Source organism: Rattus rattus, chromosome X (assembly GCF_011064425.1).
Source record: "Rattus rattus isolate New Zealand chromosome X, Rrattus_CSIRO_v1, whole genome shotgun sequence".
NCBI classification, from domain to species: Eukaryota; Metazoa; Chordata; class Mammalia; order Rodentia; family Muridae; genus Rattus; species Rattus rattus.
The window spans coordinates 80,103,908-80,118,913 of record NC_046172.1 but is presented as its reverse complement, the minus strand read 5'-3'; the positions used below and the strand labels follow the sequence as shown (position 1 = coordinate 80,118,913).

General features: G+C 35.6%; 1 protein-coding gene across 1 annotated transcript; it reads right to left on the bottom strand.

Annotated features, from left to right (window-relative positions):
- Window positions 1-3,197: 3,197 nt before the first annotated feature.
- On the bottom strand, window positions 3,198-6,952 carry LOC116888253 (vigilin-like). The gene is given in 3 exon segments (XM_032889537.1): window positions 3,198-4,175; window positions 4,177-5,511; window positions 5,513-6,952. Coding segments are annotated over 3 exon segments (3,753 nt in total).
- Window positions 6,953-15,006: the final 8,054 nt, after the last annotated feature.

The window sequence follows — 15,006 nt, the reverse complement described above, 5'->3', positions numbered from 1 at the left end:
ACCCTAGATGCCTAGAACAAATGAAACTCAAGACGGATGATCAAAATGTAATGCTTCACTCCTTCTTTAAAGGAACAAGAATCCCTTGGCAGGGAAGGAGAGGCAAAGATTAAAACAGAGACTGAAGGAACACCCATTCAAGCCTGCCCCACATGTGGTATACATATACAGCCACCCAATTAGACAAGATGGATGAAGCAAAGAAGTGCAGACCGACAGGAGCGGGATGTAGACCTCTCCTGAGAGACACAGCCAGAATGCAGCAAATACAGAGGCGAATGCCAGCAGCAAACCACTGAACTGAGAACGGGACCCCCGTTGAAGGAATCAGAGAAAGAACTGGAAGAGCTTGAAGGGGCTTGAGACCCCATATGTACAACAATGCCAAGCAACCAGAGCTTCCAGGGACTAAGCCACTACCTAAAGACTATATATGGACTGACCCTGGGCTCTAACCTCATAGGTAGCAATGAATAGCCTAGTAAGAGCACCAGTGGAAGGGGAAGCCCTGGGTCCTGCTAAGACTGAACCCCCAGTGAACTAGACTGTCGGAGGGAGGGCAGCAATGGGGGGAGGGTTGGGAGGGAAACACCCATAAGGAAGGGGGGGAGGGAAGGGGATGTTTGCCCTGAAACCGGGAAAGGGAATAACACTCGAAATGTATATAAGAAATACTCAAGTTAATATTAATAATAATAAAAAAAGAGGAAATGTAAATAAAGAAATATATCTAATAAAAATTTTTCAAAAACATTTTTTCCTGCTAGATAGACCAGAATTTATTTCTGTAGGTGTTTCAAATCTCAGAAAGTGACAAGCTGCTGTTTAGGCTGCTAGAGGTCTAGTTTGTGTCTGTTCTTTAGCTCCCATATGCAGTATGTTAGAAGCCAGGCCATCAAACAACCACTGCAATAAAATGATAAAATTTCTAGGTAGAAATGGGCAGATTGTCTCTGTTTCTTTCTTTCTATCTTTGTTTTGTTTTTTGACTTATTTTTCCCCTTCTGTTTTATCAAACATGTAATAATTTAGAAAATAAAACTTACCATTCCTTTTCTTAAAATGATTTACATCATTATCGTCATTAATTTCTATTCTTCCAATCTCACTCACATATTACAATGACAGCTTATTTAGTGGATTACTTGAGATCATGAAATTTGAAGGAACAAAGTTGATTTTGCCAAGGGTTATTGTAGTAAATAGTAAAACCTGAATTCTAATTTGTTGTAGACTTTCAAAAGTCGTAATTAATATTTAAAAGCATGTACTTCTTTATTCTTTGTTCTTGAAACAAAGGCAGATTCTACTGCAATTGAGACCACCCTTGGCGCACTAAGAGTACTGTGCTTGGTTCTTACTTTCCTGGTTCCTCCATCTCACTTAGAAGTTTCTCATTTTTTAATCTTACAACCATATTATTCTCTGATGGTCATTTTCCTCTTCATTTATTTGCATGGTGATTTAAAACTTTCTCTTTGCTGTAGGCTTTGCACATACCTATTCCCCATAATATCTAGAACTTGGATTATTAGGTTGAATACCTATGAGTGGAGGCTGTAAAATTTGGAAGACTGTATTCACTGCCCAGGAGGAATGTGAATATCTGAAGGTGTGGCTACAGAAATGTAGTCAGGGAGAGAGGAAGAGGGAAATATATTCTTAAACTATTAGCAGGTTGGTGGGGTTTTTGCCAAGTTGGCTCAATGGATACTTGGAATTCTGTATTACATCTAATTTTTCTGAGGTTTTACCTCTGGCAAGGTAAAATATAAACCTATACATTTTTGCTTATAAACTACCTGACATTTGAAACCAAGTCATATCCAACCAGTGTTCATGACATTTAACAGTCCTGGCTGTGTAGATTGCAACACAAAAATCCAAACATGGTATGAATGGGGGATATGAACTAAGTAGGAAGCCAATCTACCTCTTGCAACTGCAAAGTAAGTTTTTAATCCTATCCATTGCTTGCCTATTTCATACTTATTGCCCTATAGACTAATCAGACTAAGTGACATACCATATAACTTCCCTTTACCACTGGAAAAATGTATAAAAGTTAGGAATTTCCATTTTCTTTGTGATTATGTAAAGGTACTCTCTCCTTTATCTCTACCTCAACCCATTATGCTGTATATGTTTTCTATTTTTCCTACTCTGCCACTTTGTAGTATCTCTCCAAATGACATTTTTTACCCATATTGTTGAAATATCCCCCATCCTTCCTCCTCTCCCACTGATACATTCTGTCACTCATAATTGCTCTCCCAACTCAAAATCTGACCAGGCCCTACCCACACCCCATAGATCCAAGTTTTTTTCTTCTAATGAAGATCATTTTGAAGAGTAATTAGCTTCATTTTCTTGTCCAAAAGAACCTAGGTGGTTATTTTTGTTTGTTTTGTCGATTTGTTTTTGATTTTTGCTAACACTGTATTTGTACTACGTTTTATCCATTCTTTTAGGAATCAAAGTCCCTGGAACTCTGTGTGAAGCTATGTAAAATCTCCCTACTTTTCTGTTGGTGTAGAGAGATACCTGTATGTTATATTTCCTTTTCTTGATAAGCAGGTGAATTTTGACGCCAAGTAGGGATTTTGAGCTGGAAGCTATAGGCAGAGGATAGGCTATGTGGATTTCTTTCAGCACTATATTGTAAAATGATTGGTGCAAGCACTAGGTTAATGTGTGTCCACTTCTACTCATGGTATGGATGTTTACTCAGTTATTTATTGGTCCATTCTTACTAATTATCTAACATTCTCACATAAGGAACTGATCTGTAAACAGACATTCATTTGTTATTGCTATTTATGGAAGCAATCAGGAACCTCCTACTGTACTGGGTAGCTGAAAATAGACTTTTAACTCACAAAACAAAAAGGCTTTCTTTTCAGGATATGTGTTATTACAATTTTTTTTTTATATTTTCAACCCTTATCCCAGTACTAAATTGATTTAATAGTGTATGTGTGTGTGTGTGTGTGTGTGTGTGTGTGTGTGTGTGTGTGTGTGTGTGGTGTACTTGCTCGAGAATAGACAAGCGTGGTTGAGTTTTGAGGGAACAAAAGGGTGTGAAGTAATTATGTATTCACAGTATTCATACATGGGATTGTTAAGAAAAATAAATTAAAAATTGATAACATTTTCGAGTGAGAATTTTGGAACACTTTATTTTTTGATCATAATTTTCACAATTTTGAAGGATGAGTCTTAGATGATATTCGCTGTTTTAATCTTGGAAAGTGTTCACAATTATCTACATCTGGGAGCTTTGTGGTTGTTTTAGCATAACAGGGAACATACTTTCTCACAAAACTTTTGGGTGGTGTCATGGCTATATTGCAAAGGGACATACTCTTAGCTTCTTCTTGCTGAGATCCATGGTTTATAGCAGCTGACAGATAATACTTTTCAAGATTAAGGATATGTTCAATTGCTTTTTCTACATTATCAGGGAGCCCAGTCACTGTGATATTAGGATTATAAGACCCTTTTGGAGGTGAACGTATATCTACTTGGTATTGATCCATGATTTTATTGATGGTTTTTCCACGGAATCCGAAAACATTGCCACGAACCTGCTGGTTTAGTGTGATTTCTTTAGAAATTGTTTTTTCAATTTTATGTAACACTCTCATTATTGCATCTCGAGCAGCTAGAGTGTTCTCTTTATAACCAGTAATAGTGATTTGGTCTTGCACCTCATGGCTTCCTTTCTTTGGAAAACGGACAGTAACATCATGTTCTGTGCAAATTTGAGTAATAAGCAAGCCCTTATGACCAGTGATCTTAGCTCGATATTTAGGATCTAGGTTGAACACTAACTTAAAATTTCTTAGGGTCCGATCTTCTATTTCTATTTGTAAAGCCTTGACCCGCTTTTGTAATTTCATTTTGGCTTGTTCCACATTTGCTGCAAGGCCCATAATAGATATGATATCAGAATTTTTTCCAGGTTGTGGTGGCTGCATATGAACTTCAAATTCCTTTACTAGTTTACGTAAACCACTTCCCTTGTTCCCAATGATATACGGATGTAGGTGAAGGGGCACATGAACTTCAGCAGTGACAGGAATTATAGATGCTAGAGCTTCAGTAGCTGCCTTGCAATTTTCCACTTGGCCTGAGATAAATATGGTGTCACTTTTCCTTGGGGAATTAGGGCAAAAGGTCCTTGGCAGGCTTTTTCCACTTTTCTTTTCCTTTTTCCTGAGTAGCTAGATCCATATTTATGGCTGGCTTCTCTATATCTGGAAATTTGATTTCAACTTTATAATCCCTAGCAATTTGTTGGATTCGTGAAGTTATTGGTCCCATGATAAAAGGTTGGAAATTCTGGGGTATAACATATCGTGTTGTAACTTGGGAGCCCAAAGGCTCAAAAATTGCCTTAATGTGTTTCTTTGCTGCTTCAACGCAAGGTTTTGCACATTTTATTGTGACTTTTGTATTCTGTCTCCCTGCATAAGAAAATGTAATAGCTACACCACCATACTCTTCTGTCATTTCTTTTAAAAGCTGCCCCCTCCGCATGACAAAATAATGGTGAAATCTACGGTTTATTAGTATGGAATCATCCACTTCATTCTCAAAGCCTTTAACTAAATCCTCTATTCGTTTTTGCACCTCTTTAACAGATTCCTCAGTCCCTGTAATTGTGAGGGATTCTTGATCCTTATTCGTATGGTTAGGGAAAAGGACACATGCCCCGGTCTCATCACAGATTTGGGAAATATTACCTCCATTTTTATTCACAAGGAACTGATGGTATTGTGATTTGACACGAATTTTCTCACAGTAATTCTTGGCTTGCTCTTCTTCTGCAAGTTTTAGAAGCTGTGTTTTGGCCTTTTCAACACTTTCAACAGAGCCCATGATAATGACTTTATTCAGGCTTGACTTGTTTTTTGGAAAATGCAGATGGATCTTCCCACATTCTTCTATGATTGAATTTAATAAACATTCTTTGGGATTATTCAAATATTTGTATAGATTAGTAGGAATGGTAATTTCCTCCTCTGCAGTATCAGCTATCTCTTGCTGAATTGAAAGTATCCAGTTACGTGCAATCTCACAATTTTCTGGATATCCAGTAATGATAAACTCTTCTGAATTGCAGTTTTCTGGTGGAAAACTAATCTTGGTGTTGGTTGTTTCAGAGATTTTTTTAATGTTTGAAGCTCCTTTTCCAATTAACCTTTTGTGAAGCTTTTTTATGATAGAAATACTTATAGAATAATTATTTTCTTTAATATCTGTTAACATATTCTCCAAATACTGTGCACACTTCTCTGATTCATATCTTGGTCCTATCAGTTGAACAATATCACTTTTCTCTGCAGGATGTGGAAAATTGAGTATAACATCTGGGAATTTCTTACAAATTTCACGAACTCTTTCACCTTTTTGCCCAATAAGTATGTGGTGAAATTGGTGTTTGATGATTATGTCCTGGCTGTATTCTTCTTCCAAGTTATTAGCCAGATCAAGGAGTTCTTTTTTTGGTCTGTTGGACACCCAGAGATTCTCCTTCAATTCGAATTGTGTGGTTCAATTCATTTTCAGGAACCATTGTGATAGAGACTTGGTTCCTCTCTGCAATTTTATTTAGGATCTCTCCATTACTCCCTGTCAGGTACTTGTGAAATTTACTATCACCATTTATCTCAGTATATTCCATTCTACTGATTAGGTCCTTGACAATGATGTCAAATTTTTCTTGAGCATAATTTACATCATCTATTGGTCCTTTCAGCGTTATTTTATCTTTAGCTGTAAAGTGTATTTGAACCTTTGGCACACACTCTGATATCTCAGCTATTTTCTCACCTTTCTTACCAATAATAAACCTGTGTAACCAAGAAGGAGCAAAGACTGAAGAAACAATGTAATCATCATCATTGCCATCAACTTCATTAAATATTTCCCCAGAACTGTCAGGCTCACTGTGTTGTGTCATAGAATCTGATATGCTTTCTGATGGTGATTGTCCTGTTGAATCTTCACTTGTTTCTAGGATCTCTTCCAGAAAATTTCTTTTGAGGCTTCTGGTATAATTGCCTTGAAACTTCATCATCATACCCTCAGTTATAGTACTGGACTTCTCAGTCATATCATTTTTATGACAACGTGTCTGATCCACATTCAGTTTTCTCTCATTAATATCTACATCTGTCTCATTGGCACTAGAGAATTGAAAAGGGACATGTTCCTCTGTTTCTTGGAAAATGTCACTTGCTTGAAGGTATGGCTTACCAATTCGGGGATTAAATGCTTTCTCCATTTCTAATATCTGGATATCACTCTTACTATTTCTGTCAGATGTAGATGGGCTTCCATCTGAAGACTTCATCTTTGTAAGATTTGTGTCAACAGTATTTATACAATGGCTCTGATTATGTGGACTTATGATCTGAGCATTTATTTCAGCTTCTTGCTCCGTATCTTGTGATTTATCACCAGTCTGGTCTAGAAAAAAGCAATGTTCTTGTTTGGAAATGAGAGTTAAAGGTAAATATTTTTCTTGACACCATTTCAAAATTTCATTCTCAGCATTTGTGACAGCTTCTGAGTTGCCAAACACTGTCACATAAAGACCTTGGTCTTTGACGAAAGATGATTCTAAGTTGACACCAGTGTTTTCCATGATATGTGCATAAAACTTTGCTAATGTACCTTCACCAAATTGAGTCAAATAATATTCTTTTTCTAGTAATACATGAAAAACCTGAGTGAGGGTTGAAAGTTCCCCAGCCTTAAAAATATTAATGCTTGATGATTCTGCAGTTTCTTCAGGATTTTCTGAAAAGTTTCTTTTCTTTGGGTGTTCAGTGACTTCTTTGTTATATCTGGACATATGAACCACATCATTTGAACTTTTATAATGATTTTCTTTTTGAACAGACATGTTTTGGTATGAAGCAGAATTTCTTTTGGAATTCATTGTTGATTTTTGAGAAGATTCAATTCAGATGTGTTGCAGATAAAATGTCAATAGCAAAACCACAAATATTTCCTGTAGCTGCCTCCTTGCATATTACTGTATGGGAAAAATGAACTCTTTAAGGATGCTACCTCTTTCTAAATTAACTTATAGACTCAAGATAAAAGATTGCATTCTAATAGTTATACATTTTTATTTGACAAGATGCTCAAAATTCAAGTATTAATCTATACTTATTATCTTGAGAGTACATGGAATGCTTGAATTATAAGAGTTATGAGGAAACTGCCACCACTGTTTTCCAATGGAAAGTCTGATTAATTTATACTCACTAGAAATAACCTTTATTTTTCTAATTCAGCATCATTATTTTTACCAGTACCCCAAACAGCACAGTTGAATACCAATAATCATATGGAAAATTTTAAGTCTCTAAGAAGATATTACAATTTCCAGAATTTTTAGTTTTCTTTTTTTATTGAGTAATAACTTAAAAATTCATACATTTCCTGTACATAATTAAATATTTTATTTGTTTTAGCAGACTTGGGGTTCTGTGCAACTCACCTTCACTACATTTCTATCACCCTATAGAGATCCCTGAAGCTCACTTGCAGACAACTTCCATTTCTACCATCACACTCAGGAAAAGAAAAGAATATTTTTAATCTGTATGCTTACTTGATATGGAAATTTTATAAAAATGCATAGCCTGCAGATCCAGTTGAACCTCAATTCATTGCTTGAGTATAACATTGATTCCTATGCAACAAATTCTTAAATGTATCTACATGCTTTCTATGATTGATGAGATTCATCCATGTTAAACCATAAGGCAATTTATCCATTCTGATTACTGAACCAATCTATTTCTATATAGTCATAAAAACTGTTCCAATATAATTTCCTTTTTTTAGACCACTTCAACTACTAGAATTTTATATACAACAAGGTATTACTGCCTGTTGTGTCAAACTCAGGGACCATTTTTCTTTCTACAATCTTCCCCTATGTGATGTAGTTTAGGTTTAAATATCACCAACACTGCTACCAAATGAACAATCTCACCCCTGACCTGGAATGTTTATCCATGGAAGCTATTCATTATCCCTATTGTCCTTTGAAAATCCATGCAACAGATTCTTAATTGTATCCACATGTTTTCTATTCCTGTACTATTCTGGTTGTATATTTTTATTTTTAAGAAATTTTAGGAGGCTTGAGAGATGGTACAATAGTGTAAAGAGGAACGAGGTTGACTCCTAGTACTAATGTCATCAGGTCATATCTGTCTATAACTCTATATCCAGTGAATCTGAGACATTTTATGGAGCCTAGGGGCACATGCTCTCCCGTGTATATGTATCTGCAGCCAGTCAAAGACATATACTAATAATTAAAAATAAAACAAATCTTTTTAAAAAAAGATTTAAATCAAATGTTCTCTCACACATTTTTTGTTTGTTTGTTTTTATTGGTTATTTTATTTACTTACATTTAAAATGTTATCACCCTTCCCAGTTAGACCCCATCCCCTTCTCTGTAACCACTGATTCTACGACGGTGCTCCCTACCTACCTATCCCATCTGAACTCAGCACCGTAGCATTCCACTATGCTGGGTCATCACTGGATCATCAAGCCTCCACAGCATCAGGGGCTTCCCTCCCACTGATGCCAGATAAGGTCATCCTCTGCTACATATGCAGCTGGAGCCATGGGTCCCTCCATGTGTACTCTCTGGTTGGTGGTTTACTCCTGGGAGATTTTAAGTTCTTGTTGATGGATATTGCTGTTTTTTTTTTTTTTTTTTTTTTTTTTTTTTGGGTTGCTAACCCTTCACTTCTTCAGTCTTTCCCTAACTCCTCCAATGGGGTCAGGGTTTTTCAAGACTATTAAATGAGAACAATCTGAAGTGAATATCAATGGACTTGGACACAACACTAGAGCAATTCTTACAAATGTGAATTCTTAATGAAGTAAATTTAAAATATTGAATACTATTTGTCATATAATATTCTCTAGAATGTGGATCACAAAACAGAAGTCTTAAGAATTCTCTCCATTTCCTTAATATGAAATTAAGGGGGTTCCCTACCTACCTATCCCCTATCTACCTATCATCTATGTTTCTATAAGGAAGGGGATTTTACATGCTAAATGACACTGGGAAAATATTTCTTCTGTTGTATAGAGTTGTCATTTAATAAAGTTTAGTGAATAATGATGGTTTCATTCTAGAATATTATAAATCATATTTGTAAATCAGTAACTGTTTCTAAATATTCTTAGCAATTATTTGCAAATACATATATCTATATTTTATAAATTATAATTTAATTTTATATAAATTAAAATTTGCTAATATTCCTCATTTATTTTCATAAAATACTTTGTTGTAAATAACTTGTAAATAAAAATGTCACACAGCTAAGATAAATCTGTATATCTCAGTGCATTTCTATACAGTGAGAAGAGATGCTCTGATTTTTTGAAACTTTGCCTTACATTTTACAACTTTACAATCAATTATATTTTTGTGATTTTATCTATCCTCCAAACCCTCTTTAAAATATATGACAAAGCTAAAAAAGTAAATTAGGTCTTTCCTTATGACCTAATGTTAACTTTCTGTTCTCCTTTCTACATGTTATGTTATAACTACACTTACATTTACTCATGTTATATACTATAGCCTAAGATTCTAAAATGAGAGAGAACATGTATTTGTGGAGTTTGAGATTGGGTGATCTTATTTAATATTATACATTCTAAGTCAGTACAATTTTCTTCAAATTTGGTGGAAATGATACTCCACGTAATTTACTTCCCTTACCAAATATTATGTCTGCAGTTGGTGATAATTTCTCTATTTTAAAATAACTAATTCTACTTTAATTTAGAATATCTAACCATCTATCCACTGTACACAGAAACTCATTTTGAAATATTATGTCTGAGATCCTCTTTGAGCAGTTATCTAATCATGTCAAACATTCTTCATTGTTGAAATTAGTTTCGAACAAACTGATACAATATTAATTTTCATAAAAGCTTTCATGTTCTAGCCTACCTTTTCTTCTTGTCCAGTTTATAGGCTTCTGCTTGATGATAAATCTCTGAGAGCACAGACTTAGCTCACAGGGCTCTATAATAATTAGAGATGAAAACTTCATGGAACTGGTGACTGGCCTCAATGTGAATGGCAAAGCTGAAAAGAAAACGAGAATTTTTCAGTTGGTTGAATGTAGAATGATACAGTATTTAAAATGTGATGTTGTCTAAAATCAATATCAGGGATGGAAATAAATACTTTAGGCAACTTATTCTAAAATAGCAGGATTGAATGATATCTAGCCTGAGGACGACCCCCCCCACCTTCCTTGTAGGACATCATTTTAAGAAGGAGGAAACTATCATAATTACTTCATCTTACAATTTTAACTGTGACAATTGACAAAATTTAAAAATCAAAATATCATGCAAAACAATGGAAGGTTTGGGTATAAGGGTCTTTTTGAGGACAACTATGGAAAACGAATTTGTCACTGGTGAAGCATGACTATTTCATATATTTTAAACTGTTCCTCGAATATCTTTTGTTTTCTACCCAATTTTTGGTCTAAGAAATTTAATTGACATTCCAAAGTGTGCAATATACATAAAATTATTCTTTAGCAGAGCCTTTCTGTGAAGAATAAAGACATACTCTTGTCTCCTCATAAGTTAATACATATAAGCCTGTTAATCATCTGGGTCAGAAAACAATGTCAAAAACCCATCTTTTCCAAAATTAAGAAGCAATGACTCTATCTCAGCATATGGGTTGACACAATGAACTCTCTGTACACTCTCATGTAGTCACTTCATGAGAGTGTGTTTTACACAATGATTCCTTTCACCACTGATCAGTCACAATCCTTAAGGGTCTCACACTTTACTCTGAAATCAACTCAATCTTATCTTAATGTGTATCTTCTTTCCATATTCTTCTGTACTATGATCTGTGTGTCTCCTTTAAATTCATTCAAAAGAGCTCACACAGACCAGAGAGCTGATACAAGGCCAGAGTCATATTCTTGTAACAAAAATATGTCAAAATAGCTTAATTTGTATGTTAATTTAGATCAAATAAAAGGCTTCCCTTCTATATATTGCTCAAAATTCATAAAAATTTTAGATAATCCTAAGAATACTAATTTACATATTAATATCAATATCTTTTCAAGAAATGTTCCTGGAACAAAATATATAAAGGATCATTCTTAAATATCATCCTGAGTGAGGTAACCCAATCACAGAAAAACACACATGGTATGCACTCATTGATAAGTGGCTATTAGCCCAAATGCTTGAATTACCCTAGATGCCTAGAACAAATGAAACTCAAGACAGATGATCAAAATGGGAATGCTTCACTCCTTCTTTAAAAGGGGAACAAGAATACCCTTGGCAGGGAATAGAGAGGCAAAGATTAAAACAGACACAGAAGGAACACCCATTCGGAGCCTACCCCACATGTGTGGCCCATACATATACAGCCATCCAATTAGACAAGATGGATGAAGCAAGAAGGAAGGCCGACAGGAGCCGGATGTAGATCGATCCTGAGAGACACAGCCAGAATACAGCAAATACAGAGGCGAATGCCAGCAGCAAACCACTGAACTGAGAAGGACCCCGTTGAAGGAATCAGAAAGAACTGGAAGAGCTTGAAGGGCTTGAGACCCCTTATGAACAACAATGCCAAGCAACCAGAGCTTCCAGGACTAAGCCACTACCTAAAGACTATACATTGACTGACCCTGGACTATGACCTCATAGGTAGCAATGAATATTCTAAAGATCACCAGTGGAAGGGAAGCCCTTGGTCCTGCTAAGACTGAACCCCAGTGAACGTGATTGTTGGGGGAGGGCGGCAATGGGGGAGGATGGGAGGAACACCCATAAGAAGGGAGGGAGGATTAGGGGATGTTTGCCCGGAAACCGGAAGGAACAACACTTTCGAAATGTAAATAAGAAATACTCAAGTTAATTAAAAAAAAAATGAAGGATCATTCTTGGTAGCATTGGTAGCTGAAGGTGATGTGTGTGTGTGTGTGTGTGTGTGTGTGTGTGTGTATGTATGTTGGTTTATATGTAGTTTGTTGTTCATATATAGTGTTTTATATATTTTGTGATATGTATTCTGATGTGCATTCACAAATTTGGTCAGAAATGTTTTAAACCTTGATAACATGAAATAAACATACCATAAGAAATCATGCTACTATATAATTGATTAAGGGAAAAATCATATATATATATATATATATATGTATATATATATATATATATATATCTTTAGTAGAATTCCTGGGAAGAAGTAGTTTAAACAATTCAGATTTATTTGCAAAATTAAAACTATTTGCTTTCAAATTCACACCACATGAAAGCTAACTTAGCTTTATCTATTAGACCTGAGGAGGTAAAAGATCATTTTAACAAAATAGCATATGTATATGCATGTGTGTGTGTGTGTGTGTGTGTGTGTGTGTGTGTGTGTGTGTGTGTGTGTTTAGATGCCCTCTGGGGTCCAGAAAATCATTGTTTAATCTTCTGAAACTATGATTATACCCGTTTGAGAACCATTTGAGAACTTCGAACTTGTACAGTGCGAACTGAACGCTGATTCTATGTAAAAGCAGCAAGTCTTTTTAACTGCTATACCCTGTCTCAGTATTTTTAAATGCTATGGTTTAGCAATTAGAATAAAGGTTATACATACACAAATTTGGTCTGAAATATTTCAAAATTTTTTGCCTGACAATAAAAATTGACTTGGTTGTGTGAAAATAATTAATATATTATTTTAAACATTAATTTATTATAAGTGTGCATTATGTAACTGTGCATATGTGCATATCATTTAAAATTTATTCATAACCACTATCTTGTCTTGTATGTATATATGAATATTTGAATATATATATGTAGTAGCATCTTGTCTATGCATGTTTTTCTACTACATGATGAAATAATTATGAGACATATTCAAGGCAGCACTCATATATTCTGAATGGTGCTTTCAAGCTTATTTAATTTATTATAATTTCTTTGATTCTGTAGAGAAAAATAGGAAATAATGACATTACATAGAATAACATTACATAATAATACTTTTAAAAAGGTAGTGTCAACAGAAGATTGAAAGTCTTCCCCTATACTGGCTACCTGCGAGAAAGCATCAAAACCAGAAAAGTATAAATAGTGAAATAACCCATAAATTTCACAGAGGTACCTAGCTCTCCCTCCCATTTGGCCCAGCTCTTTAATAACCTCTTGCTTTTCTTTCTCTTCTTTAATAACCTATCTCATTTCCTAAAATTATGCACACATCTCTATACATTTAATTCTTAAGAAACACAAGTCAGAAACACTTCAGCAGGTACCCTCTTGAGACCCAAATCTTTCCCTTAAATCTGAAGAACAAGCTGGCAGATAAACATGAAATGATGCTGAAGTCTACTTTTGTCTTTCAGAAGAGGAGCCAAGGTATTACTGTTCCTTCTTTCCTTGGTCTTGGAAACTGGACAGATTTGTTCATATCATATGAAAAACAACTTCACCATTTCTCTTTCCTTTTCTTTCCAAGCAATGCCATATGCTATCGCCGTTTTTGAGGGCCAAGAATGTGCCTGGGAATCTCTCTCTCTCTCTCTCTCTCTCTCTCTCTCTCTCTCTCTCTCTCTCTCTCTCTCTCTCTCTCTTTCTCTCTCTCTCTCACAATAAAAAGAAATTTATGTTTATGTATGGTATGCAAAGGAAGGGCTGCCAAGTTAAGACTTAAATTTATGGATAGAAGCTTATTTTGATATTTAGTCTGTGATATACAAATGATGACTTATGTTCTGAAAATAAATTGGTCTAAGTTATCATGATACTGTTGCCTCGACAAATATCCACAAGATCTGCCCAGATCACAACTCTTGTTATTAATCAAGACAGTAGTAGTCACCAGATTAGCTAATATGGTAATGATAAAACTACACAAGATCCCCAAAGCCACTGGATCCTTAGAAGATCTTTCTGTACCTAGACATCCCTGCATCAACTGAATTTATGTGTGTACAACGAATTTTCATTTCTCTATTTCTTTGCTTCTTCCTTTCATCTTCCCAGACACTGCTCTGGAGTGGATGATAAGAATGGCTCACTGAGGAACCTTGCATATCCCGGTCCACAGCTCCCTGCTCCCAAACCCTGTGGGAGAGAGAGCTCATCGCCCAAACAGGTGGGCACTCCTGAGATTGCAGGGCAGGAAAGACCTCCATTACTACCCACCCTGGCCCACATCCCTGGCCCAAGAGGAAGCTGTATAGGGCCTCTGGGAACAGGAAGAAAAGAGCACTCAAGCTGCAGGAACATTGTCTGTTCAGACCTGTGCCCGGATCTGAAGGAACCTGGTAAAACAGCTCCCAGTACCCAAATCCCGTGGGAGACAGAGGCAGACACACCTGGGAAGCTATAGGATACTAATCTGTGACCACATTTCTGACATGTCCTCACAGCACAGCAGGGTCAGTGGGGGGTAGTTTAAAATCTTTGTTCATTCAAAATGTAAATAAGAAATTCCAATTTAATACAGATGGAGGGAAAAATAAAAACACCACCACCACCACCAACAACAACAACAACAAACCAAGATACTGTTTTAAAACAGTAACCATTCAAATCCTGATATATCTTTGATGGTATATGTAACTGTGGAAAGCCCATTTTCACAGAAAAAAATAGACATCAGAATTCATATGAAATTTCTTTCCTCAGTCTAAAAAGCTATGCCTAACCGGAGTAGTAGTCAATTCACCCAAAGTGCCAGATGAAAGGAAATCCATTTTTACAAGTGATGCTTAAAGTGGAGACTCCTATAAATACAACCCTTTTCTGTATTTACAATACTCTATTCAAGGAAAGTTGTACTGGGAACCATGGAGCAATTCAAGTCCAGGTCTTGTTTTAAAAATATAGCCTTAAATAACACAAGGAGATGCATAGAACTGTCTATGGTGGCAC